Below are 26,535 nucleotides of genomic sequence, written 5' to 3'. Positions count from 1 at the left end.
TTCAGTTTTCAAATTTTTTTTTAACTCTAGTTAACCATAATTTTATTTTGACTTTTCTAATAAAATTGATTTATTTGGATTCTTGTCCCTTGAGTTGCTGTGTTTTTTTAAAAAGATCCTCACAAGTTGATGCTAATTCAGAAATGTTCAATCAATCAAATATCAAATTATTTGCAGTCATATCTAATTGTCCGTTTATTTAAAAAATAATAAAAAAAAGGACCACAAATTTGGCCCACCCACCATCATCACCCCCACCACTACCACCAATCACATTAACAGTGAAAAAGAAAATTAATTGAATTTTCTTTTAAGAGAATTAACATACCAAATTACCACAAAATATATATTTGGTGAAATGGCAAGCAATAATAAAGACAGGAATAATAAGAAAGCTATAAGTATTAAAAAATAAAAGGGCAATAATAAAATAATAATAAAAAAAGAAAAAAAAAGAAAGATTGATGCTTTGGTGTGGTGCTCCTTCTTTGCAGCTTCCTCACCCTACTGAGTTCTGACCAAACCCTCAGCCCAATCAAAGTCCAGGCCAGGAATCTCTACCTTTGAACTCAAGGTATTCTTTTTTTTAATTTATTTTTTTTTAATTAGTATTTTTATTTTTATTTTATGTATAATTATATATATAATTATATATTATTTTTATGTAGTTGTTTTTTTTAATGATAAAATGATGTCCAATTTATTGTTGTTCTAGAGAGTTCTTTTCTATTCTATCTATGATCTTCTTGTAAACTGCTCATCTTTTGTTGTTTTTTTCCAACAAATCCTAAAAAAACCTGTGATTAATTTTGAAGATTTGAGAGCAGGACTTTGGTTTTGGTCAAGATTTATCATCTCAGGTGTTTGGCTGAGATTTCATGAGGAGAGGCCCCCCAATTCTCTTTTAGTAAGTTTTTGCATCTCAATTTTTGATTTTTCATGAATTTTTTTTTTTAAATTTTGCTTTTATGTGGGTCTTGTTAATCTGGAATTTTAATTTTAATTTTTTATTTTTTTTTGTGGAGGAGAGAAAGGAATCTCCTTTTTGGGGGGTGAAAGAATCACTTTTTATTTTATTTTTTTCCTTTTTTTTAATTATAAGATCTGAAGAAAAAAAGGAGAGAAATTGATTGATTAATTGATGCTTGCTGGTGTTTCATTCCTAGGTTTTTGTATCTGATTCTTGTGAATTTTGTTAGTCTAGGGTTTGTGAAATTTAGGGCTTGTGAAAATTATTGATTGTGGAATTGGGAATTGAGATTGGAGAGGTGGTTGTGTGATTAGGTGAAAAATGGGTGAAGCTCTGGTTGCTAGGTATTGGTGTCACATGTGCTCACAGATGGTGAGCCCTGTAATGGAAGTGGAGATGAAGTGCCCTTTCTGTGACAGTGGATTTGTGGAGGAAGTTGAAGGAAGAGGAGATTTTGATTCTGCAGAGATGGTTTCTGATAGATCTATTTCACTCTTGGCTCCTCTCTTGCTTGGCATGATGGGGGTCGGTGGCCCTTCGCGTCGTCATAGGCCTATGAGGGATGGTGGTGATGATGATGATTCTGATCAAGATCGAAACTTGACGTCGTTGCTGCGAAGGAGGCGGAGGAGGAGCTCCGCTATATTTAGGCTTATTCAAGACCTTGAGGATAGAATTCAAGCTGATCCTGATAGTATGGATGGGGAAAGGGAGAGGGAAAGAGATCGAGATCGAGAGAGTTTGATCTTGATTGATAATTTCAACCGCGCCTTAATTCTGCAAGGATCATTTGATAATCATGGACAAGGTCAAGATTCCGATGGTGGTGGTGGTGGTTTTGGTGCGTCGTTAGGTGATTATTTTCTTGGCCCTGGTTTGGATCTCTTGTTGCAGCATTTGGCGGAGAATGATCCTAATAGGTACGGGACACCGCCGGCGAAGAAGGAGGCAGTGGAAGCATTGCCTACTGTGAAAATTCAGGAGAATACAAGCTGTTCGGTTTGCTTGGAGGACTTGGAAATCGGCGCTGAGGTTAGAGAGATGCCTTGCAAGCATTCATTTCATAATGGGTGTCTGGTGCCATGGCTTGAGCTCCATAGTTCATGCCCTGTCTGCCGATTTCAGCTTCCTTCCGATGAACCTAAGGATTCAAGTACTCCCGGTGGTAATGGTCGAGATGGTGATAGAGGAAGTGAAAATAGGAATTTGAGTTCCAATGAATGGGATGCGCTGTTTCCATTTTGGGAGAATAGTGGTTCAAATTCTGCATACAATCCATCGTCTTCCTCGTCCGGTGGTAATGCTGATGAGAATTGAGTGATGAAATCATCGGCGAGCTTCATGTGTTACATCTTGTATATATTTTTTCATTCTATGGGTTTGAATCTTTCAAGTAAACTTTGAATTCTACTCTCCTTGGGTTTATTTGTTTTTTTCTTTTTCCTTGAGTGTTCTCTTGTTATTATGTTTGTATTTTGATGCGTCAAAAGTAGTTTTATGGTACAAGATGTGGTGTTTTCGGTACTTGTGTTTGTAAGCATTTCTTGGAGAGAATGTATGTGGAATACAAAGAGGTTTGGAATGTGGAAAATCTGTGTGCTTTTTTGATAAGCTGCAAATAACTGATAAGCATGAATTTTTTTTTTACTTTTTACTATAGAAAAATTTTGATGACCAGTGATGTTTGTGGTGATATTCTGCTGATCTCTGAAGGTTTTATGCAGAGATGATGGTTAACTTTTTTTCTCGCACATGTTTATTCTGTTAGAGGTCCATATATATTGAGCCCATTTTAGGTTTTCAAAACATTCCTATATAATTTAATACCACATTGTCTATTTATAAGAACTTCACCTACTTTTTATATATATATATATATCACTATTTATTAGACTTCACTTTTGGTTTTCTGGTTATGCTCTCTCTCATGTGGTGTGAAACCTAGACTTCACTTTTGGTTTTCTGGTTATGCTCTCTCTCATGTGCAGGCGTGAAATTTGGTTTGACAAAATTCTGAACTTATGTGGGCTGCATAATGCAGCATGAATGTACCAATTTTCTTGGTGCGTCGCGCCTCAGTCTTCCTGATCCCACAATTTCTCAACATATACCATTGCAAATGCAGGGCTAGCGATCTTAGATTAGTGTGTTTTTTACCAATCTAATCTTGTTTTGTTTACGTCTGTTATTTTCATTGGGTTGGAAGATGATTTTATTTGAAAAAATCATAGTGAATGCCGAGAGGCTACAAAGAAGACGGAATGCAACACGTCCCCATTGAATTCCAGGGTCGTCAAGGATTTACAGAATTACAAACTAAAGAGGCCTCAAAATCCTCACTAAATTCACCCATCTTTTGCCAAATTCCATGGTTACATTCACCTGAGATGAAAAGACCAAAAAATATCATTAATGAATCAAAGAATACACCGTATAATTTGTTTTGCAAAAGAAAAACTTCTTTGCTTTAATTCTAAGTCAGAACTAAACCATTAAACTCTTTTAATCTCCAAACCAACTAGTATGGCTAACGATTATGAAACAATGTCAAATCCAAAGTAGTGCTTGTGGTTTAGTTTCATGCCAACACTAAAATGATAGACATTGAGAGTAGATTTAGCTTCCAAACTGAAAGACTATTTTGCCATGTGAGAATGAATACGGGAAGTTTATATGCCAAGTTTTAACTACGGATAGCATCAGTTTCATTTTACAAGCAAACAGCTACATTGACATTCCTAGGTAAACCTAATCAATATAATCTGACATTATCGAGGTATTGATGTCTAGTATGTTGAAAATTCAACTATTAATAGCATCCAAAAAATAAAACAAAATAAAAGCTTGATGGTTCAGGGTTTTGTTATCCTAGTATTGGCAATCAAATGCTACCTTGGTAAGTAGGTCCATAGGATTAATCTGATACCAAATATACATCCTGAAATCTGAAACCTTGGAAGCATCTATTCTGCAATAAGGATGGCTTTTGCTGCAAATTAAATAAGCACTTCATTTAATGGTTGAACTGAAAAGTACCATAGGACCTACCTATGTCGAGGACATGGTACCACATATTGATAAGAAATCCACGGAAGTCACCGAAAGGCATCAGAAGCTATTCATCCTTCATTCTTCAGAAAGATATCAGATCTGGAATAAGATACAAAAGGCCCACCACCAGCAAATGAGCTGAACATAAAAAACCAAAAAAAATTAAATTGAGAAAGTTGAACGATAATATAAGAGCAACTTACGAGACCCAGATGTCCACTGTGACAATAACAGAATATATGCACCAGGGATGACTTGAGGTGGAGAATATCGGCAGCAACAAAACAACATTGGTCAAAAAGAAAATGCTGAACACAGTACCTGTGAGCGGCAGTCAGCAATATCATCTTGATTTTAGGTACTAATTGCATTCATCAATAGTACTAGCATTAACAAATGGACTCTTTATTTTATGCTCTGCTTTTTCTTAGTCTGAATCCTTACAAGTGGAAATTGGATGGTTTGCAAAGAGGACAACTTGCTGAAGTCTTTTTGAAGCATAAGGAATCCAGATGGGATGTATATGGAAGACATCATTGGCATGCAGTTTAAATGGCTAGTGAGACTTAAAACTACTATCCTTCTTATCAAGCATGGAGAATTCCATATGCAGTTTAAATGCAGGAATGATATTAGAAGTAAAGCTTGAGATTAGATCATTAGAGGACTAAATGCAAGACCATAAGAATATCATATGCATTCAATGCAACAGAGTAATAAGGAGGAAAACTAGAACTAGTACAATAAAAGAAGTCATATCACCTGCACAAGTCCTTGGCTAACAAGTTAGATGACCAGAATTAGTTATCCCGGTACTCCCCAATTGAAGATCAAAACAGTACAATTAGCAAGGGGTTCAACACACAGACACAGAGTATGGCGAAGGGTGCTGATAGTAAAAGAAGTTTGTACACTGATTAATTATGCAAACATTATCCAGACTAGCTTCTTATCAATACACTCCCAAGCAACGTATCTGATAATAATACTTCCTTTCCATGACTTAGAGACAACTTCTTTAAAAAATAACCAAAAGCCAATGTCAGAAGATTCTTAATTGCAATGTTATCATTTTCACCATTTATATTCAACTCATACTTGAGGACTCCTGATTTCTTGACTGAAAGAAATATTGTGACTGTCTTCTATCACCACCCCAATGTCTTATCTCTCTGCTCTTGTTTTCTTATTCTTCATATCTCATCTATTTATAAGAAAACCAGGGCAACATGAAATTCTCAAATTATCTAGTTGCCCCTGAATTTCAAACTCAAGAGAAAAGATTTCACTAAAATCTTAAGAAAATTAGAGATTTAATCATTTTTTGAAAGCAAAGCATGCAAAGGATCTGTGAACTTCAAGAGAAGAATAAGTAGCCGTATTGAATAAAAGAAAAGGAAACAGTAACTCACCTCTCAATCTGCAGGATCTGGATAGCGAAAGAGTGAAGCCTGCCAGACTCAGGTTCCAAATTCCATGCGTGTGAGATGGTGGATTCCTCCATTCGCACACCTTTATCCATGATGAATATGTTCTTGATGCTGCTGGCCACATTTAAACTTTTGTAAACATGTACAAGAACAGTACACCATCAAGCTAGGAGTCAAAAGAAATTATAAACAGCAGAGTCTTCCAGACAGTTATCCTGTACCTTTAGATGGCCAGTTCAATGCTTGAGTTTCCAACAAACTGGAATCAACATTGAAAAGGTAATCCGCAAGTACTTTACAATAGAAAGCTTAAAGTAAAATAAGAAACATTTACAAGAATAAAGGATTTTGACAGTAAATAGGTCTTTTCAGTAGAAAAAGAAAATAATTAATCAAATGACCAACTAATCATTTTTCACAATTTTTGACAGAAAAGGAAGTTTCAGATGGATGCATTCAGAGGTGTAGAGCATCTTCTTGTTGATATCAAAAGATTTGACCAGAAGAGCTCAGATATGCCACCTTTTTTTTTCATTTAAAAAAAAAAAAAGAATTCTAAACTCTAGTCAATTTCAATTGATTATTGTGAGATTGCAATGAGGTGATAGGCACTACAATGATAGGTGCTGTAGGATGTAACCCTAAAAAAATAACACTTGAAAGCAAGATATTCGGAATTGGCCAATGTGCGTTGTCCAGGTTACAGGCAGAGAAATTCTCACATATGCTACCATACTAAAAAGATTGATCAGAGCTAGTCTAAAAAATAAAAATAGGGTATTGTATATAGTTATATCATTTGGAAAGAGGAATTTCATCTGTTGCAATATTGAACATGAAATCACATATCATTAATTGAATTTTTTTTTTTTTTAATATGTTCCCATAATCATCTCAAAATTCTGTGACAGGTTAAAAAACTTAAATAGGAAAGAAAATCAAATAACTTAAATAGGAAAGAAAATCATATATTCACCTTAAATGCTACACTTTAGAAGTGCTTAGTAAGTTTGGAAAAAAAAACCTCATTTTATGAGAAGGCTTGTCAATGATTACATGATACAGAATGCAGAGAAAAAGGGAAATAGAATTATCAACTTCCAAGCCAGCACGATCAGATTACAAAGCTATATATAGTCACCTATAATGTTCCACAATCAGATGGACCTAAGTTCCCAAGTGATGGAGGAAAAATAAAATAAAATAATTCATCAGCGAAACTGTTCCCAAATAATATAGAGTCATGACACGGTGAGTAGAGTAAAGAAACAAATTCAGATGCAGTGAATTCCCAACGCTTCAATCCTGCAGCCCTGACTTACAGGATAGTCATAAAGCATACCAGCTTGTTGAAGACAAACTTGAGACTAGTCTTGGTCAGGACTAATTAGTGGGTACCATACCGTTTCATAAATTCCAGGGAATTATGTTTCAGATTGCTGCCTGGAATGCACATCCTACAGCTTAGCACACATGCATGCAAGCACACAATATATATCCTAATCTAGCTGTAGCTACATATTCTACCGCTGGTCACTCTAGCACATATTTCTATGGCCAATTGTGTAATATATTCTTTACTAAGCATATCCCTAAAGCAATCAAGAAGTAACTGATGACTGCTTATTGTACTTTCAAAATTAATATTTTCATACCATCGAATATTGTGTTTGTGCACCTGAGCAGTCGTAGATGAAGGATGATGATCAAATACACACAGTAGGAAAGCGAGCAGAGTTGTGGATGCACTTGAGGAATATAATTATTTTCTATAGAAAGAATTGCTCCTGCTTTTGTTAGTGTGCAAGCCTGCAAGAGCACACAAATTTTGACAGGTCCAAGCTTACAGCAAATCCAGAACCGACAGAGTTCAAATTCAGAATAGTAAGCTCGGGAAATATGCTATAATCACTCTAATAAACAATTAAGAGAAGCAGAAGCCTAACCCTAACCCTAATCCTTATCTTACCATTTAAAGATTATCTCTAAATTTGTGCAACAGTTTCAAACACTAGCATCATGCACCACAGAAGCAGAACCTGTTTTCTGCTTTTGCTGAGTAACAGAATAAGTGCAAAGATCAACAATGGAGACAAAAGGGAACTGCATATTTATGCCATATACAATTTCTTGATGGAAGTCAGAAAGGGCACTAATTTACAGCAACGGTGTCCTTATGATAAAAAAATTTCGGTTCTGCTTCTCAGTGTCTAGTGAGCAGAATTTCTAAACTTCTTCAATCAAAAGCTAAAAGGTATTCCTTCATTCTACATTCCATTGTCTTGGACCTGATTCTATACTCTTTAGTGTCTTTGAGGGCATATTAATAGAACCCAATCATCTTAAACCAATCACCAAACATGCCTCTTCATGCTCAAGAGGAACAATGGCCCCAGGTATCACAGACAAACAATTTAGTTTGCATACAATACAGAAGAAAATGGAAATTGACATCAGCAAATTCCTCCTTGAGGTGTTATACATAGACTTTTTTTCAAGAGCCAAATGCTTTAACAATGGATTAACATAGAAAATTTAATAATATAAGTGAATAAAATAATGTTTGCAGAAAGAATAGCGCAATAAGCATAGTGACTGTAGGCTTGAGAATTGACAACAAAAGTTTCAAAAAATGGACCACATCTAACTAAAGAAAGAAGAACAAGATCTCTCTCGGATAGATGTGAACAATGAATTGGATTGAGTGTTTTTTACAAAGATTCCCAATACCCTTTTTGCCTTATAAGGAGAGAACTCTTTGGCAATATGCTAAGTAGGCTCAAGAAACTATAGCTCAGCCTAAATTTAAAGAAAAATAGGATACAAGACACCCAGGTGATAGCCGCCATAGCATAGTTAAATAATCGGCGGATACAAGGCAATCAAGCCATTAGCTGTAGTTCATGATACCAAACCAAATAAGAGCAGAAAGAAGAGAAAAGAATAGAAGGTCCAAATCTGCTTTGAATTCTACCATTTGATTTGTCAGTAGAATTAGAGCTTGCAACACAAGTCTCCTTCAATCCACTTCGTGTTGCTAATATTTCCTCTTACGTACATGTTTCTAACATGTTTCTTATGCAGAAAATGTATCACCATTACCAAAACAAGAAAAGCCTCAACCCCTCTGGGGCAGCCTTTTTTCCAGAAAAACATTTGTTTCTTAGAAGACAAAAAGCACAGAGTCCTTCCGGATTGGTCCTATCAACTAAGCCTAGATTGAAATGGACACCTGAACTGCATGAACGTTTTATAGAAGCAGTGACTCGACTAGGAGGAGCAGATAGTAAGTACATACAACCACACAAGAAAAAAAAAGCACAATTAGAAATATCATTATAGTACATAGGTGGGCATGTCTCATGAAAGTCAACTGAATCAATTTTTTCATGTAGCAGAGGCCACCCCAAAAACAGTCATGACGCTAATGGGCATTCCAGGACTAACCTTGTATCACCTAAAAAGCCACCTTCAGGTATTCTCTGACTTCCACAAGTTTTCATCACAAAACTACAAATTTTGCTCATAAAGAGTGTATTCTTGTTTGTTCAGAAGTACAGGCTTGGTAAAAATCTGCAAGCTCAACCTGAAACTGGGACAGACAAGAATGGTAACAATTTCCAGAAAGTAGACTGAACTTCTTAACTTGAATATATGATACTGATAGATTAAATTATACCAGGTACAGCATGCAGTACAGTAGAAGCAGAAAAGACGCTTGAAATGACTAGATCATTAATGAGCAATACAAATGACCTTGCCCAGGCAAACAAGTGAGAACTTGAACTATCTAGAATGCTTAGAATTGTAGGATAAAGTAGCACTAACACTTCAAATGTTATCAGCACCTTGCAGATAAGTGAAGCACTTCAGATGCAAATTGAAGTACAGAAACAGTTACAGGAACAACTTGAGGTAAATTTCTCTCTATAGTCTATAAAGAGAAATTGAAGTAGCTCACAGAATCTAGTAAATGGCCATCATGAATGTTCAATATGAAGAAAAATTAACTCCATAGTTTGGCTAATTCTCCTATCTACCGGATGTTGAACTCTAGGAGGCATCTATGAATAACACCAAATTGAAAAAAGAAATCATTCAAGACTATAAGATGACGTCTATTTGGAGAGCTTAGAAGTAAGAACTCATAGATTAAGTCGTCTTCCATGAACTTGTTTGGATGACATAAAAATGAATTAATGGAAAGTTTCCTGCTGCAAAGGGTTAACCATAGGAAGGCCTCGAAAATAATGTGTATTACACGCATCAAGATTAAAGTCCAAAAAGGTTGATATTTATCTTGACAGTTTCAAATTTAAAATAATTAAAATTCACATGGTATAGGTACCTCTATCAACTGTTGGTGACGACATTGTTCATAAATCTACAGCCTTGAGAGAATCCCCACGAACATATTAGAGACCCATAAGATATTTCTCCTGCTTTATGAGTATTTTAAATGGTGAAGATTACTTCATGTGTCATTTAGAATTTTGCAGCAGTAGGCTTTACCAGTGACATAATAAGATTCAAGCCCATACCCTCTATATATAAGAATAAGAATAGACAGTCTTTTATTTTGTAAATATAAATACCACATAGCAGATAAATAACATTAAATAATCAAATGAAAGAAAAAAAAAAACCCTTCACCAAGCAATATAAGATTTCCATGGGAAAATAATGGAAAATTTTTTGAAAACAATTATATACAGGATTCATGCATATGATTCCTAATTCACCTAGATACGCTGGAAAGGGTGATAGCCTCCAAAAAATGTATGTGTTAGAGTACCAAAAAAATAGAAAATGTGCCAATGTTGCACTTCACTTAATTACCTAGATATATTCCAACATAAGCTTTATTTATGTAGAGAATTAGCTAAGTATGTATGGTTAAAAGGGTCAATGTTAGGTCTGAAATTGCAACAATTTGTCAATGTGGGATCATACATAAGCTTGGATGTATAGAAGCAAAGAACAAAAAGCCCTGGCTGATATGAAGTATCTGAACTACATTCTTTTCTATTATTTCCTCTTCTGAGAAGGTGCAGAGACATTTACAGCTCCAAATAGAAGCCCAAGGGAAGTATTTACAATCAGTGCTGGAGAAGGCCCAAGAAACACTTGGAAAGCAGAACCTGGGCTCTAATGGCCTGGAAGTGGCCATGGCAGAACTCTCTGAATCAGTTTCGAAAGTTTCCAGTGAATACCTAAATATCACATTTCCAAGTACAAAGGAGTTTTCTAGTTTGCAAGCCCCGCAAGCACAAACAGTTAAGATTGCTGACTGTGCACTAGAAAGTTGCTTGACCATGGTAGAAGGATCCGAACAAGACCAGGAAATAAAAAAACTAAGCACTGGTTTGACAATTTATTCTACATCCCTGCATAGTAAGCATACAACGGCTCTTACACTTGCACAACCTCAAAGTGCATGGGGCAGAAATGCAAACTCATGCATAATAGATCCTTCACCAAGAGGAGGAAATTCGAATAAGACAATTTTCCCAGTTAAGATGAACACTAATGATCTATCAATCAGACTTAAAGATAATGGTGATGAAGACAGCAGTCATATTATCCCTGGTCAACAGCAAAAGGAAATAGGCACAGAAGACCATTATGATGATCAACACAACTGCAACACACATGGAGGACAACTAGATAAAAAACGGAAATCAAATGAGTATGGAATGTCATGGCTAGAATCACAGCTGGATTTAAATGTTCAAGATGACAACGATGCTCCTCTAGTTTGCAAACAAATTGACTTGAATGGATGTTTCTGAGCTGAGAGCACCCTACAAGCCAGAAAGACATAATCGGTGTGCCTAGAAAATAGCACTAGAATTTTCATATATATTGTGATAATAAAATATATTCCCATGATAAAAAATTGTGATTTCGCATTAGATTAGGATACAAGTGGAAAATTAATTTATTGATGATGGAAAGAAAACATTAACTGAAGCTTGAAAGGAAATAAAATGAAATGGGTGTAGATAAATTAATTTTTTGGAGCAAACAATAGTTTATGCAAAATATCAGACTGTTGTGGAAGTAGTACCACCAACAGTTTACCGCATGTTACGACAGAACAATTTATTAATTTGTTTGTTTCTTATTAATTATGAGCTATGTAAACTTAAATCTAGCAACTTCATTGATACTGAACACTTGATAGAAAGTAAATTGAAAGAAAATTGACTATATGATGATAAGCAACCTTAGGAGTTTGTAAAGCTCCTATAGAAACCAATAACATATATATTAATCCCTGCAGGATAGTGCTGAATTATAAATTCTACTAGCATTTCTTTAGACTTCAAGAACAGAAGGGCCAGATGTTGTTTTGTGAATAGTTATTTTTGATTCCATGTGCTTCATGATCTAAGTTTGTAACTGAAGTCATGATTGAAGCAGCATGCATCTTAATAAGGCAACTTAGAAATGCCACACAGAAAGTTACTAGAGATTATATCATTCCTCAATAAGCTGCTAATTCTAGGAAAGTCCTCTTGTAAATGGAAGTGAAGGAAAAAAAAAGGAGCAACATATGTCTTCAAATACTCACAATTGAATTACGAGCTGTCTGCTAATAACCAAAGACACATTAATTTTGTTAGAAGAAAAAAAATATATTATAAGAGAACTACATTAGCCAATTCTTTTTTTTTTTTTTTTACAATTTATTTTCTTTTTATATGGGAACTTGGCATTGTGGGACAACTCAAAAAGTCATCAACAACCCAAAAATCTTAATAAAAAACTGATATCCTAATATTCTTAAATGTTAAAACAACCATGGAGAAACATTTACAAGGCATTAACAGCAAGTATTCATTGATAAGTAACAAGCAAATTTTTTCAAAATGCAATCAATAGTTAGACCTAATTACTTTAGAAGAAGGAATTATTCGTTGACTAAATACTCCAAAGATATAAATAATGAAGAATATACAGGCTAAATGTCAAAGTTTCCTGGAAAAAATTCGCAACTTATGAATTATTATGGCAAAATTAATGGTAGTGTCCAATGCATGCTTTGAGAAGTCAATATAACTTTAAAGTCAATCAAATTAGTAAATGATACAACAGACAGTAAATTGTAAAATATACCATGCAAATATATGGTTTCAGGTACAGATTAACAATGGTGACCTTATGATTCTCCTGGATAGTGGATGATAAGTTTGCTTTTTTTCTCATTGAAGAATCAGGAATTGACCCTCCATATAATCATCATAATCATCATCATCATCTGTCGTTTTCAAAGTACCAAATAAAATGAATACACATTACAAATGACAGAAAGATAGTTTAAATAAGAAACAAAAAGAGACACCAAAGAGGAGACAAAAGAAGAGATGTGTTCTAAACTAGCAAAAATGTTATGAAGAAGGGAACTAGAAATATGAACACAGAAAGTCTAAAATAAATAGGGATTGCTCAAAGGGGAAGAACTCAAATCCACATAAGATATAAAGTTTAAAAAACTCACCGTTCCATGATGGGCCCTGTAGAACTGAACAGAATAAGCAACCGCTTCCCAACTCTTGTCACTATACTTCCACCTATTCTGCTCCGGAAAGGTCATCAGTCATTTACAATGAGCCTTCTGTCATTTCATCGTTAAATCAGATCTTTGCCTCTCTAACTAAGAACCAATTATATGCAATCAACCGCCTTCTACTTCGTACATCATATAATCAATTATGGTTCACACAAGACTATAAAACGGATATGTAGGCAAAATTATGCTAGACATGCCTTACATACTTATATCTGCATGTCATGATGCAATTTCAATGACAAATGCCAAAAAAAGTTTAGACAAATGCATTGTCCAAATACCAAAAGCTTGTTTGCACGTATTGTATTTCTAAGAATATCTGGATTTGCCATATGTATCCTTTACTTGAACATGCACGACAACCAAAAGGTCCTTTCTGCCTACTTTTGTCAGAACAAAGTGGTTGCAGATTTCTTAAATTTGCTTGACATCAATCCTCACAAGGAGCCAATAAGCCACCACTCACATGGAGAGATCTAAAATACAGGAAATATTGTCCTAAATTACTATTCAAATTAACCAAACTTTTAATACCAATAGAACATCAACTTATGATAGTCTAAATAGGCCTGGTCGCAATAAACTGAAAATTGATCACAGAAAGGTGAAGAATGTGATGAATCAAAATCATAAAAGAATTCTTAGCATAAATACAAGCAGGGAGAACTGGCCTACGCAGAAACAGCTCTTGCTTTCTTGGACATGCATGCTGTTATACTTGTACTTAATAAGAAACCATCATAAACTACATGCAATAAGGTAACCAAATCAAGCGCAAAAAGGAGAAAGAATACAAGGGTGATCTTGAAGATACCTGAAACAAGAATACCCTGCAAGAAATGCTAAAAAAAGGTTAAAATAAAATATTCTGAAGCAATCATGCTTCTCCAGGGTAAATTAGCAAAAGCATGCATTAAAACAGCAGGCAACTTATTTCTTCAATCACAGATAGCAGCAACAAAAGCTTGTAATGAGTTCCAATATATGTATTAATTATTATGTCGGTATAGACTGTATAGTCCACTGGGGGCGAAAGGCTGATTTTTATGATCCCACAAGATGTTACAATCTTCAGGGCATAGTATATGCCATTTATTTGCTAAAATAGAAGAGAAACTATAGGGCGATCAACAGATAACCCAGTTTGCAGTTCTGTTTCTATGAAGAGCAGTTCAAGGTATGTTAATCTACTTCTTTATCCGTCTCACTTTCTTTGGCCCCCAAACTTCCATTCTGCCGGCTGGGCACCCACAGCGCGACCGAAAGATGAGGACGGTCCGTCCGTTCAGAGGTGCCATCTTCTTCAGCTCAGCTTCCAGCTCTTTGTGATCCTGCCCAAGCTCCAATCGCCGGGCACCAAAGACGTCCTCTGGCAAGGGTGGCAAGTACTTCACGCATTCCTCAGACTCGAGCTGGATATCAAATTCGATAGCTTTCTTCAACCCTTTGCAGTAAGGGTTCCCGCATTTCCTTGCTTGGTAGCCGGCCCACTCCCAAGCGGTGAACACGGCGATAATGATGACCAGACCAGCAACATACGCAATCGGTGCATTGTAGACGAGTTCTCCAATGAAAACCAAAGCCGCTACGAGGAGATATGACGATTCCTGGCAGATGAGCTTAAAGTAAGGGACGGTGAGGATGCCGAGGGCTCCGAGGGCAAGAAACAAGATCAAGATGTCGATGGCGGCGAAGGGCGATAGCTCACAGAAAGGGTGAGACAAAGGATTCAAAGACTTGCTCTTCTTGTGTCGATTGTGACCGGAAGACGCCTGAGAGTTCGCCGCCATGTTCCGCTGCTGCTCGAACGCCCGGCAGAACTCGATCAAGCTCCGGCAATCAACCATTGCCATCAAGAAACCAAATCCAATCCACCCCTCCAATCAATCCCCCCCAAATCCTCCCAAAATTCACCCATCAAGAAAAACACACAATCTCAACGCAAAGATCCAAAACCAAATGAAATCGGATCTAAGAGCAATCAAGAGAAGAGATCAAAAAGGGTAAATCAGTGATTCAAAGAGATCATATACTCGATCGGACACCCTCTCAGTCTTCGAGCTTGTCCGGGACCATCGTCGTCTTCGATGGAGTGCCGGCGTAAACAAGACGGCGATCGCGTCCGAGTGACGTGTGGATGGGAAAAGGCGTGAGTTTTACAAGAGAGAATTGGAAAGCTTGATGGGACCCTCAGAGATGTATTTATAGCGCCATTTTGCCTTGGAATTTTAGCTGTGTCATCTCAGACAGCATTCAGGTTTTTCCTTGAGTATGACGTGGCGTTTTTTCATTTGACTGGAATGTGGGTCCCCCCTAAGGCATATGAATTTCGTGCTTCGGATCCGGGTCAGGGTCAGTTCACAAGTGTGGAAATGGTTTGTGGAACCCTGATTCTTGAAAATTGATTTCCATAATACTAGCGTGATTTGGTTCTCATTTTGCTATAATAATAAACTAGGGAATGCTTACACTATGGTAATTTATGATAACCATATTTAGTCAATAACTCATACTATATAGTAATACTCTCGCATCTACAATTTTAAGTAAATTTAAATTTATTATAAAATAAAATTTTGGATCAAAATAATTAAATTATAATATTAAAGATTAATTTTAACACATGTTTCCTAAAATACCTTTATATCTAAAATTTTGAGCAAATAAAAAAGTTATGATAAAATAAATTTTTTAGATGAAAAAATTAATCGTGATACAAAAAATTAATTTTCAAATTTGAAGATATTCCCAAAATAACATTGTCTAAAATTAATTTTTCTTTATTCAACGGGTAAAATATGTAGTCTTTGAAAATGATTTTTTTTAAAATAAATGGTATATTTGTAAACAAAAAAAAAATCATATTACCACATTTTTTGTAAACCAATATATATAGCCACATGTTTTTGTGGTAAATTGGTAATGCGATTACTAAGTCTTTCGGTAATATTCCAAGGTTGGTAATCATATATTACCATCAATATTACCACTAATCCAAATATAGTAATATTTTCATATTACCATGTAACAGCCGCTAATTTAAAAACATTAATGTAAACCAAACGATTTTTAAGGTTTTATTTTCAATAAACGACAACTATCACACTTAATTTGTTAAGAGAGGGAGATTTACCGGTGAGTTATTGAATTTTTAAAAATTTATTAATTTGATCAGATATTATATAAGACAATAAAAGCCTATCACGCATTAAAAAAAAATTATTATAACAAAGTAATAGGTATCTTCATGTAGAAGAACGATGTCTCTTGTTACGGAATACCTACTAGAATCCTATTTGAATATTATTACTTGGACCCGTGTAATAATCCACTGTGTTAAACAATGGTTGTCACATAATCCTAAGATTAATTCAACCTTAATAACTTCTAGATTCATTATTATGATTATTTGTTTTGATTGACTAAGCAAATATAAATTATTTAGTTAATTCATTTTATATTAGTTTTTATGGGTTAAGCAGTGATCTAGTCGTTGGTGTGACATCATGTTAATTAAATTTGTTCAGCCGCTTATCTCGACATCACCTATAAAAGGATTATTTTTTTGATAACATATAAGACCAAGCATTAATTTTTTATTTTTTATTTTTTTAATAAATATAGATAAATGAAAATTCTCAAATATTCACAAAAGCGCGTTAAACCCTCACCTGTCACTTTGAAAGAAAAAGTAACTTTTTCCTCTATCATAAAAATTTTTTATAAACATTATATAATATTTTTATTATATTTAATGACTTTTCTTCTGTCACTATCCACTTCTTTATCTTTATTATTCTTTATTTTTTCTCTTTCACTTATCTTTTTATTTCACCATCTCACTTTTACTTCTCAAGCTATTCACATATTTTTTTTTTTATTATTTTTCTGATTCACAATATCTTATTTCTGAAGAAGTCATTGATTTATTAACGTATGACGAGGTGTTAAGTCATAGGAAATTTTAAATAAAATATTAAGAGTTTTATAAAAAAAATAAATTCTTGGCTTGTATTTTTTATATGTATAAAAAATTAAATTCAAAATCATTTATTTAAGCGTCCCAATCTTTTAAATCAATCATGTTCTTTTTCTCTCATTTTCACATGGCTACATAGCAAACTTCATTTTATTTATTTATTTTTTGCCTCTCCATGGCTCTCTTTTGTTAATATTCAAATTTATTTTATCTAAACCATATTTTTTTTATCCCATGCTCTTAAAAGTTTCAATTTTTTCAATTAAATTAACTAAACATTTAAACAAACAAATAAACTAATGTTTTTATCAAAAAATAAAATAAAATAAAATAAAATAAACTAATGAGGACCATTTTGACTTGGTGAAACAAAGAAACCAAAAATCTCCATAAGCTAATTTCACTATCATGAGCTCATAATCCCATGGAACAAGTCTACCCACTCTTCTTTGACAAAACCAAACTACTCCAAATTTATTATAAAGGAATTGATCATGTAGCTCATGTAATCATGTATTTACTTTCATATTAATTAAGAGATGACAACCAATGTCCAATCTATAGTTTTACCATATTGTTCTATATTTAAATATTTTGATGAATAAAATTGATAGCTACGTAAAATAATTAGTCAAAATGGACTGCCAAGAATAAAAAACATACTAATCTACATGTTGACTTATTAATAAAAACTTGACAAAAGTCAAGCCACTCAACTAAAAGTAGGTTTTGGTGGATGACAGGGTACTTGAATTTGGTATTATTGGTTTGGGACACCATCTCTTTTTAGGTTTTTTTTTTTATTTTTTATTATTTATTATTTAAGTTCAAGTATCATAAAATAATTAATATATTTATCAGTTCACCAACTTTTCTAGGGACTCGCATATGAATTATGAAGAATTGATTACTGAAATTCACAAGCTAACCAGGATATTTATATTTTATATAAATTAATTCGTCTGTTCTAAGAAACATTATAGTTTCGTCCAGTATAATTTATTTTAAAATTTTAATTCATTTCTTTTAAAACACAAAAGTAGTCAAATTATATATTATCTACCATGTATGTCTCAATAATATAATAATTATAAGTTAATAACAATAAACTTCATATTTGTTGTGATCATTAAAAACTACATCTCATTTTACATCATGCAAATTAGTGTATATATATATATATATATAATGAAATGTGCATAAGTGATGTTAATACTTTAATATATTTGTAACTTTATTCTATATAAATTGAGGATCACTAACACTTTATATAAGATATTCAGTGGCAATAGATCAAAAAATAATTAGTTGAACTAGTATTTATTACTTTAATAATATTATTATTATATAACAATATATGTACAGAGTGAACAAAGATTCTTTTACTTAATTTTTTTAAATATATTTAATGATTTTGTTATTGAAACTTGGAAGAGCCCTTTCATATCTTGAAGTTGTTTTTAAAAAGTATTTTAAACAATTTATTTATTTTATTCTCTTATTATATATTATTATTATTATTATACTTTATTGGGCCGGAGAAATTTAACTTTAACATTTGACGAAATAAAAGTCGATACAATTTTTGGCAAGAGACTTTGAAAGTCTATATGAAAAAATAAATAAATGTAGAATTCTTTCACTTGAAAAAAATTAAAATATAAAGAATTGACCCTTGTTGTTAATTTCACCTAATCAGTAGTCATTAAAACCAAAATATTCATGTTATTATTTGCTAGACATGTTATAATAATATTGTAATTTACAATAATTTAGTTCATCCCAAACAAACATTTTTAGAGTAGCATAAATTTTGACAATTTAAAGTAAACAAATCATGTTTGGGGCATGCACATGCATAGAGTTAATACCTAAACATATCTATGGGCTTATTCTACATGAATTAAGGTATAAACTCGTCTTCTCAAGAAAAATAAAAACATTTTATATAAAAAATCGGTACTAATTAATATTAAAAAAAAATCGTATAGATTTCACCATCATCAGTTGTATATATCTCAAAATATTGTTATATATACCAACTCCTTTCAATTAATATTATATATGATTGTAAATTGATTAATATAATGCACCAAAATTGCCGCTTAAATTTTAAACATGAATTTATGTTGTCATTGAGACAACATTCTCACATTTTACAATGATTTTTGAAAATATTTATTTGCATGATACTATAGACAACTGAGAATCTCGTTCATAAAAAATAATTAATTAAATAAATAATTTAAAACCTAACTGATTTGAACTTGTCATATATATATATATATATAAGATAAATAGTTAGATTAATGATATAAAATAATCAAATAATTCATAAAAGATATATAAAACAAAAACCTTTCAAATTGTCATCTATAAGATATATCACAATAGCTTATTTTGTTTATGTTTTTTTTTTTTATGTTACTTTATACTAGTTGTTTTTTTTATATATAAATTAGTGATTTATTCATTTTTATTAAAAAATAAAAATAAAAGATACATAATAATAGCTTATTAACATTATATAATTTAATTCATTCCGGCGATGCATCATAAATCTGAGTAGTATATGTTTGGTATTGTAAGTTGCCCTTTACATTATAGTGATAATTATATCATTTTAAGCTGATATATAGAATGAAGATATATTATGTTGGCTATTTTTTTAAAAATAAAAAATATGTACTTTTTGTAATTGTTAAGATAGCATTCTCATATTTTCAAGTTATTTTTATTTAATTAATTATATTGAATAAATTATGTATTCATCTAGCATGATAAATAAATAAATATAATAACTCATTCATTGAAATTTGAAAATGATGAAGAACCTAATTGACTTAGATTATTTTCCATCTATACAAATCAATAAAAAAAAATAGACTAACATGATATTTATTCCCTCATTCATATATATGAACATATGGAAATACAAATTTCAAAATATATAAATTAAAAAAAAAAATCCTTTAGTTATTATGTACTGTATATTTCATGATAATGCATAATTAATTTTAAAATAATTTGGTTCACTGTATCAAACAAAATTTTCAAAATGCACATATTTGAAAATCTTTCATTTACTTCTATTTAGGATCATGCCAGCAACTTTCCTTAAACAATAAAAAACCAATACTGTGAATGAAGAACTGTTTTGTAAAATTTTTAAAAGTATTTTTCTATTTTTCTTATTAAGAACAACTTTCTTTTATTTACCAAATTATTTTTAAAAAGTATTTTTGTAAATGTCATTCATTCACCATAACATAAAAACAATATTAATGGAAATATTTTTCCTCTAGTGGGATCAAGACCTTAATAAACTAAAATTTATCTATCTATATATATATAATTCAATCAATTTTGTTGACATAATAATTTGTATTACAAGATATATATTTATATATATATGTATATTTACAAGAGCAAATAAAATTATAAATTTTGCAAAATCATATATATATATATATATATTAAAAAAATCACCCTTCAAGTTACTATATTTTTACATAAAAATGTATAAATGCCAAATTATTTGGTTCATTTCAACTAGACATCATTGGAGTAGTATATATTAACTGGTCATTATATCTTATATCATGTATTGACATATGACAACCCATGTCCATTAAGACAATGCCCCCGAGAATGGAAGGTATCCAATGGTTGCCATTTCATCATCATCAAGCGAAATGGGCCGAGAGATGTATCTCCAGCCGTTGGATCCATTTTATTAATGTATATATATATTATATATATATATAAAGTCCCTTCCATGGATATACATGCATTGCATCCAACAAACGTGCCATTTTATTACAATTGGGTTATCCAGTTCCTTGTGTAATGACCAAGTTGGCCTCCAACTTCCTTTGTCTAAAATTAATTTACTATTGTTACCAAATATGCATTTAGGTGAATTAACCTAATAAATTTGTAAAGATATAATTATTAATTTTATTCATGTGAATGAATTAGCATTTTATAACCGATTTCAATTTTTATACATTTTTAATTTTAATAAAAATTGAGTAAATAATTTATAATTAATAAAATAAGTTCTATGATTGATTATCAAAAGATGGATAAAGTGTCTTACTTATGCTTGATTATGCGGAAAGATGGAAAGAAGCAATAAAAGCATAGTTATAACTCATACGATTATTATTGACGGTTTTTTATTACATGTGATAGAGACATCAACGTATCTTTTTACTGGACATAAAAAATATTAATATATCGAAGTCATTCATACAAATTTTCAATAGGTAATTTTAATGTTGTATTTTTAATATGAAAAAAATCATAATTTCATATTAAGTAACTTAAAAATAAAATATGTATAATCATTTTTAATTTTATTTTTATTTATGTGTATTAAACAAAACCTAAAAATAGGGTAAAATGGTAATTATGAAGTGCATTTAATTCAAATTAAGAAATAAATCAGGTTCATCCATCCCATTTACATTACATATATGGAGTTTCATTCCTATATAAACCCTCCCAAATCCCCAACTCTCTAAGTGTTCATGCCAATCTCCATTAATCCTTCTCCTTCAATTGGGTTAGAGACAAAGACAGGCTCAGCGTTTCAACAAAGAGAAGCTTGCTTTAGCTTCATCCCTCTTTCCTTCCCCAACTGTATGTTTACATGCATCTCTTCTTTTGTTTTAATTTGTAATGACTTTTAATTGTTCTGTATATATATATATAGGTACATGCACGAAAGATGATGATTCCTTGATAGCTTATCAATGTCAAGGTTTCGCCATGATTGCCCCCTTTGGTTTAATTTCTTCTGGTATTGCTTTTTGGATTACAATGTTCATTTATACTTTTTAAATCTTCTTCTTATGCATATATAATGTTGAGAGGATGTTATATATATATATATATATATATATAATATCTTCTATATTTATTGGCTCATTTTTATTTTATTTTTATTTAAACTGATGTGTTTATCTCAACTGAAGTTTTTCATGGTTTTGCATCCACAGAGTAGTCTGCAATGACCTTTTTGTAAAAAATACAAAATGTCACATGACTCACAAATAGAAAAGCACTCTGAAAAGAGTGATAAAATGGCACAAATATTGTTGGGCAATCCCAGTGGTGCTTTGATTCTTGATCCACTAAATGCACCCAAAAATGTTACTGAAAATGTTCCTGGTGATGTCTCAATGAAAGCAAAAGAAGAAACTAAAACTCCAGTACCATTAGAAATTCCTCAACATAAAGAAGAAGGAGGAGGAGGAGATGAAGAAGAAGTAGCGCTAGCAACAAATAATGTTGCTAATTATGATGGTATGGTTGCTCAAGACATGCTTATGGATGCCAAAGAGGAAGAAGTACAAATAAGTCAAGTGGAGGAGGGAATTCAAAGAGAAAAATCTATGCTAAGGAGATTCAGAGGAGAAGCATCATACCAAGTACAACATCAAGAAGATTCTCAAAAGAAAAAGTTATCAAGAGCTCAAGACACCATTCTTAAGACAATGATAAAGGTCATGGAAGAGTGCAACGTCCAAGGCTTCGTCTATGGGATTGTCACCGAGAATGATAAGGCGGCCAGTGCTTGTTCTGATAGCCTTAGAAAATGGTGGAAAGAGAGAGTTCGATTCGATCGAAACGCTCCCTTAGCCATCGATAAATACAAGGAAACAATTGGTGCAATGGATGATCAAGTTGATGGTCATGGCCGAGGAGATCAATCATTGAGAGAGTACTATCTTGATCAACTCCAAGATGCAACATTGGGTGCTCTCATCTCAGCTCTAATACAACATTGCTACCCACCTCAACGTAAGTTCCCTTTGGACAATGGTGTTGCACCACCATGGTGGCCTACTGGGAAAGAAGCTTGGTGGCCACCTAAGAACTTGCCGGAGAACATGGAATTGCCACCTTACAAGAAACCACATGACTTGAAAAAGATGTACAAGGTAGCTGTCTTAACTGCGGTCATCAAACACCTTATGCCGGATATAGAAAAGATCAAGACTCTAGTGTGGCAATCCAAATGTCTTCAAGATAAAATGTCAGCAAAGGAGAATAACATTTGGCATGAGATTATCAAGGAAGAGCTGAAATTATACTTGCAGCAAAATCCAGATGCGGTTATTCCACCTCCGCCGGAAACCAGTATTGACCCACTAGCACAAGAACAGTATGATGTTAGTGAAGACGAAGATGATGATGGTGGTCATTTGAGAGCCGGAAGACAAGGAGGAGGGAAGCTGAGACGTTGGCTACCAAGAGAAGCATGTGGTGCTCGCTTTGCTTACACTTGTGAGAATCAGCAATGTCCTCACCATGATCCTAACAATGGGTTCATCACCCTTAATGCTAGGAACAACCATCAGTTGGTGTGTATCCATGGTGGTGTCACTTTTGCTGGTATCCCTATCACTAGTTTCATGTCAAACATGGGGTTCAACTCTAGTAGGCATGAAGTTCTTCTTGAAGTTATTCCTCCTCTTCATCATCATCTTCAAATGGGATCAAGTGTCACAAGAACAAGGGTTGAAGTTGGAAGTAGTAGCAATGCAATCCAAGAAGAAGAAGAGTTTGGACAACCATTGATCAGTAACTCTGGGAGGAGAGCTTGCTTGTTTGAAGAGGATCTTCTCAACAGACATGGCCGTAGTGCTAACTATGATTTCTGTCCTCAAAGCCATGACATCCATCAGAGCCACACTGTTGACATGAAACATGAGAACGAATCCAAACTCTTGGATTTTATTGGTGGTTCAGGGCTTTCACTTGGTTTAGCTACAGTGGGTTCAAGTTCAACTACTGCTCCATTGCTTCCTGTTCAAACTGAGGAGCAGCATCAACAGCATCTCCAACATCAAGAACAGAAACAAGAACCTGTGTAAGAGAGTTATGATGACTGCAAGTGCCATAATAGTTGGGATTATGATGGTGTTTAATTGTTATGAATACTAGATAGTATTTATATTGATTGTTTGAAAAATAAGATTTTATATGGATATTAGATGCTGATCGCGTGTGTTTGTCTAAGCAGTTATATTATTTCTCCATAATGAAATAATTAGTTTTTCATAAAAAAAAATTAATGGTATTTGCTGTTTATATACACACACACATATGGACTTGTCATGAGATCCAACCCTTTGAGTTAAAATAGAAATGAAATACCAACTCATAGGTAGCATTTTCAAATTGAATCAAATTTGATTATTTAATTTTGATAATATTATGATAGCTAGATTTTTTTTTTTTTTTAATAATAGGCGACAAACGCATTTTTCTATGCGTATAAAAAATACCAAACAGTACTGGAGCCTGGATATACAGTATATGTACAGTACAAAAATAATACAAAAATCCCAGATGAACAATATGGGGAACAGTACTGTCGAAGAGGGACCTTTTACACTTTGGTGTCATACCATTGGGCTGTCCAATGGTTGATGATACCTAAAATTTTTGAAAGAAAAAATGAATTAAATCAACGAGCATATGATAATTACAAGTTATTTCTATAAGTAAATAAAAATAAAATCCTCTAGTTATTATCTATTTGATGTGTCAAAAATAATATATTAATGTCAAATAATTTGGTTCATTTGGGACATGTATTATCCTAGTAGTACCTATTTAATCATTATTATCTATATATCGAAATACAATTACGCCAGCTCCTCTCCATTATTATGATTTATGTCACAATGAACAAATACAGATAACTAACAACGACTTTGTTATTTAAATGTTAAATGGAATTTATGTATTTTTATTGAGACAACACTTCCGCATTTCTAAATTGTGGTTAAAAAATATTTTTGAAAATCTTCATTCATTTAGCATGGTAGAAAAGAATTAGAATTTTATTTTAAAAAATGAACACCTCAATATACTCAAAATTATTTCCTATTTAGATAGATTGATCCATGGATTAATCAATAATATAATTTATTTTACACATGCACCTACATAAGAGCAAGTTAAATTACAAATTTTATAACAGTCTAAATTTAAGAGATGCATACATTTTGCAATTATAAGTTGCATCCCATATACAATTTTGATAGTTTTTCCTTATTACTATGATAAAATCATCATGAGAAGAAGATACTTAGCCAAAAAAAAGATGATATGGTTAAATTTATATATACGTGTGTGTGTGTGTATTATTGAGACAACATCAACTCATTTTCAAGTTATTTCTAAGAAATATTTTTTGGAGAATATTTATTCATTTAAAACATTAGAAAAGAGACGCATAGATACATCCTTTCAAATTTTGAGGACATAATCAATGATTAAGAATATAATCAATTCAAAGTTATTATCAATCTATATAATGCAAACAAAGCATTGATTAGTAATATTTTTTTTATATACAAATACATTTACAGGTTTCACATTAAATCATTTTTTATATAAAAAAATTAAAATTCAAATACCAAAATTTTAAAATTATTATTTACTAAATGTATCACAATTTTGCTCCAATACATAATAATTTTATTTATTTCAACCAGACATATGCGAATAGCATATATTTTGGTTATTTTAAACTATATTTCATTTAAGGTCATGCCAACTTTTCTCTATCAAGACAATACGTACCCAAAGAAAAGAAAGTATCTGATGGTTGCCAATCGGTCAGCATCATCCAATCATGCTAAGAGAATATTTACAACCATTGTATTCACTTTATTAGTATACATAAATGTCTTCGGGCACCAAGATGCATGCATAAACCTCACTACCTCACCTTTTTTTTTTTACAATAATATTTTTGAATTTTTCCTAATTTCCATTGTAGTCTCTTGTCTAATAACTAACTTACCCTCCTATTTCAGAGTATTTAGAAATTAGATTTCATTACCAAATGTATTATTCATAAAAAATTATCCAAAAAAGTTTGATATATATATATAATTATCAGAAACTTTATCTGTGAGATAGAAATGGACCAAAAAATTTACAAATCTTTTAATTTTGACAAAAATTGAATAAATGCATTATAGTTGATAAAAGAAAAACTTCTGAGTTGAATATCATAGAGTAATTGAAGTCTTTCATTTTAGATTGGTTGCGATAAAAAAGTTTATTAAATTTAATTAGATGAACAAAGGAAAAAAAAAAACAATGATAACTTATACTATTATGTTCATTACACTTCTTTATGAAATTGCATTTGCGGGTTTTACTTTCTAAAGATTTTTTATTTATAAATTAATTATTACATGATGTGAAAATTATTATGGTCAACCAGATGACTGAACTGATAATATTAACGTTAATATTATTTTTTAGTTATTTTTAATTTTATTTTTAATTATATTATATTTAATAGTCAACATTCTTTCAAGCGGGCATGCAATGACAATTAAATATCATCACTTGCAATTATAAGTTGCTTCTCAAACCATAATTTTATTGAAAAAAACAGGGAAAAAAAAGACAACCACAGACAAACACAAAAACCCAAACAAAAGAAAGTAAACTGACTAAAATCCTCACCAGGGTGATGAACATAAAGTGT

General features: G+C 32.3%; 4 protein-coding genes and 2 long non-coding RNA genes across 11 annotated transcripts; 3 read left to right on the top strand and 3 right to left on the bottom strand.

Moving 5' to 3' along the window:
* The first annotated feature begins 418 nt into the window (after positions 1 to 418).
* Positions 419 to 2,561, top strand: LOC120250095 (E3 ubiquitin-protein ligase SIRP1-like). Of its 3 annotated transcripts, none has more exons than XM_039258869.1 (3): positions 419 to 574; positions 816 to 907; positions 1,285 to 2,561. In XM_039258869.1, the coding sequence occupies exon 3, from the start codon at positions 1,292 to 1,294 to the stop codon at positions 2,285 to 2,287; it is 996 nt and encodes a 331-aa protein (XP_039114803.1). In that variant the 5' UTR covers positions 419 to 574; positions 816 to 907; positions 1,285 to 1,291; the 3' UTR covers positions 2,288 to 2,561. The 3 variants fall into 3 exon arrangements, with proteins under 3 accessions (XP_039114803.1, XP_039114805.1, XP_039114804.1); XM_039258870.1 differs by having other exon boundaries at positions 425 to 574; positions 828 to 907; XM_039258871.1 differs by lacking the exon at positions 816 to 907 and having other exon boundaries at positions 424 to 574.
* Positions 2,562 to 3,177: 616 nt separating this feature from the next.
* LOC120283858 lies at positions 3,178 to 6,294 on the bottom strand. 3 transcript variants are annotated; one of them, XR_005543391.1, is made up of 4 exons: positions 4,784 to 6,294; positions 4,225 to 4,342; positions 4,019 to 4,120; positions 3,178 to 3,352 (listed from the first exon to the last, which is right to left on the bottom strand). It is a non-coding gene; the product is annotated as an uncharacterized LOC120283858 (long non-coding RNA). The 3 variants fall into 3 exon arrangements; XR_005543390.1 differs by having other exon boundaries at positions 5,434 to 6,294; XR_005543389.1 differs by having other exon boundaries at positions 4,225 to 6,294.
* Positions 6,295 to 6,380: 86 nt separating this feature from the next.
* LOC120249903 (myb-related protein 2-like) lies at positions 6,381 to 11,685 on the top strand. Of its 2 annotated transcripts, none has more exons than XM_039258613.1 (7): positions 6,381 to 8,401; positions 8,536 to 8,737; positions 8,847 to 8,926; positions 9,004 to 9,061; positions 9,134 to 9,224; positions 9,297 to 9,366; positions 10,500 to 11,685. In XM_039258613.1, exons 2-7 carry the CDS (start codon positions 8,539 to 8,541, stop codon positions 11,241 to 11,243), a joined length of 1,242 nt encoding a protein of 413 aa, XP_039114547.1. In that variant the 5' UTR covers positions 6,381 to 8,401; positions 8,536 to 8,538; the 3' UTR covers positions 11,244 to 11,685. The 2 variants fall into 2 exon arrangements, with proteins under 2 accessions (XP_039114547.1, XP_039114548.1); XM_039258614.1 differs by having other exon boundaries at positions 6,382 to 8,401; positions 8,850 to 8,926; positions 10,500 to 11,684.
* LOC120249905 lies at positions 9,373 to 13,068 on the bottom strand. The gene is made up of 3 exons (XR_005532906.1): positions 12,956 to 13,068; positions 12,616 to 12,715; positions 9,373 to 9,890 (listed from the first exon to the last, which is right to left on the bottom strand). It is a non-coding gene; the product is annotated as an uncharacterized LOC120249905 (long non-coding RNA).
* A 930-nt stretch (positions 13,069 to 13,998) lies between these two features.
* Positions 13,999 to 15,369, bottom strand: LOC120249904 (uncharacterized protein At5g19025-like). The gene is made up of 2 exons (XM_039258615.1): positions 15,061 to 15,369; positions 13,999 to 14,927 (listed from the first exon to the last, which is right to left on the bottom strand). The coding sequence occupies exon 2, from the start codon at positions 14,878 to 14,880 to the stop codon at positions 14,215 to 14,217; it is 666 nt and encodes a 221-aa protein (XP_039114549.1). The 5' UTR covers positions 14,881 to 14,927; positions 15,061 to 15,369; the 3' UTR covers positions 13,999 to 14,214.
* Positions 15,370 to 22,459: 7,090 nt separating this feature from the next.
* Positions 22,460 to 23,893, top strand: LOC120249294 (protein ETHYLENE-INSENSITIVE 3-like 2). The gene has a single exon (XM_039257799.1). The coding sequence runs from the start codon at positions 22,511 to 22,513 to the stop codon at positions 23,891 to 23,893; it is 1,383 nt and encodes a 460-aa protein (XP_039113733.1). The 5' UTR covers positions 22,460 to 22,510.
* Positions 23,894 to 26,535: the final 2,642 nt, after the last annotated feature.

The sequence above is a fragment of the Dioscorea cayenensis genome, chromosome 19 (assembly GCF_009730915.1).
Source record: "Dioscorea cayenensis subsp. rotundata cultivar TDr96_F1 chromosome 19, TDr96_F1_v2_PseudoChromosome.rev07_lg8_w22 25.fasta, whole genome shotgun sequence".
Lineage (NCBI taxonomy): Eukaryota > Viridiplantae > Streptophyta > Magnoliopsida > Dioscoreales > Dioscoreaceae > Dioscorea > Dioscorea cayenensis.
This window is presented reverse-complemented; position numbering and strand designations above follow the sequence as displayed.

Coding starts and splice junctions, on each gene's coding strand:
- LOC120250095 (XM_039258869.1), top strand. CDS start 1,292: ATGGGTGAAGCTCTGGTTGCTAGGTATTGGTGTCACATGTGCTCACAG.
- LOC120249903 (XM_039258613.1), top strand. CDS start 8,539: ATGTATCACCATTACCAAAACAAGAAAAGCCTCAACCCCTCTGGGGCA. Junction 8,927..9,003: donor ACCTAAAAAGCCACCTTCAG/GTATTCTCTGAC, acceptor TTGTTTGTTCAG/AAGTACAGGCTTGGTAAAAA. Junction 9,367..10,499: donor AGTTACAGGAACAACTTGAG/GTAAATTTCTCT, acceptor TCTTCTGAGAAG/GTGCAGAGACATTTACAGCT.
- LOC120249904 (XM_039258615.1), bottom strand. CDS start 14,880: ATGGCAATGGTTGATTGCCGGAGCTTGATCGAGTTCTGCCGGGCGTTC.
- LOC120249294 (XM_039257799.1), top strand. CDS start 22,511: ATGATAAAGGTCATGGAAGAGTGCAACGTCCAAGGCTTCGTCTATGGG.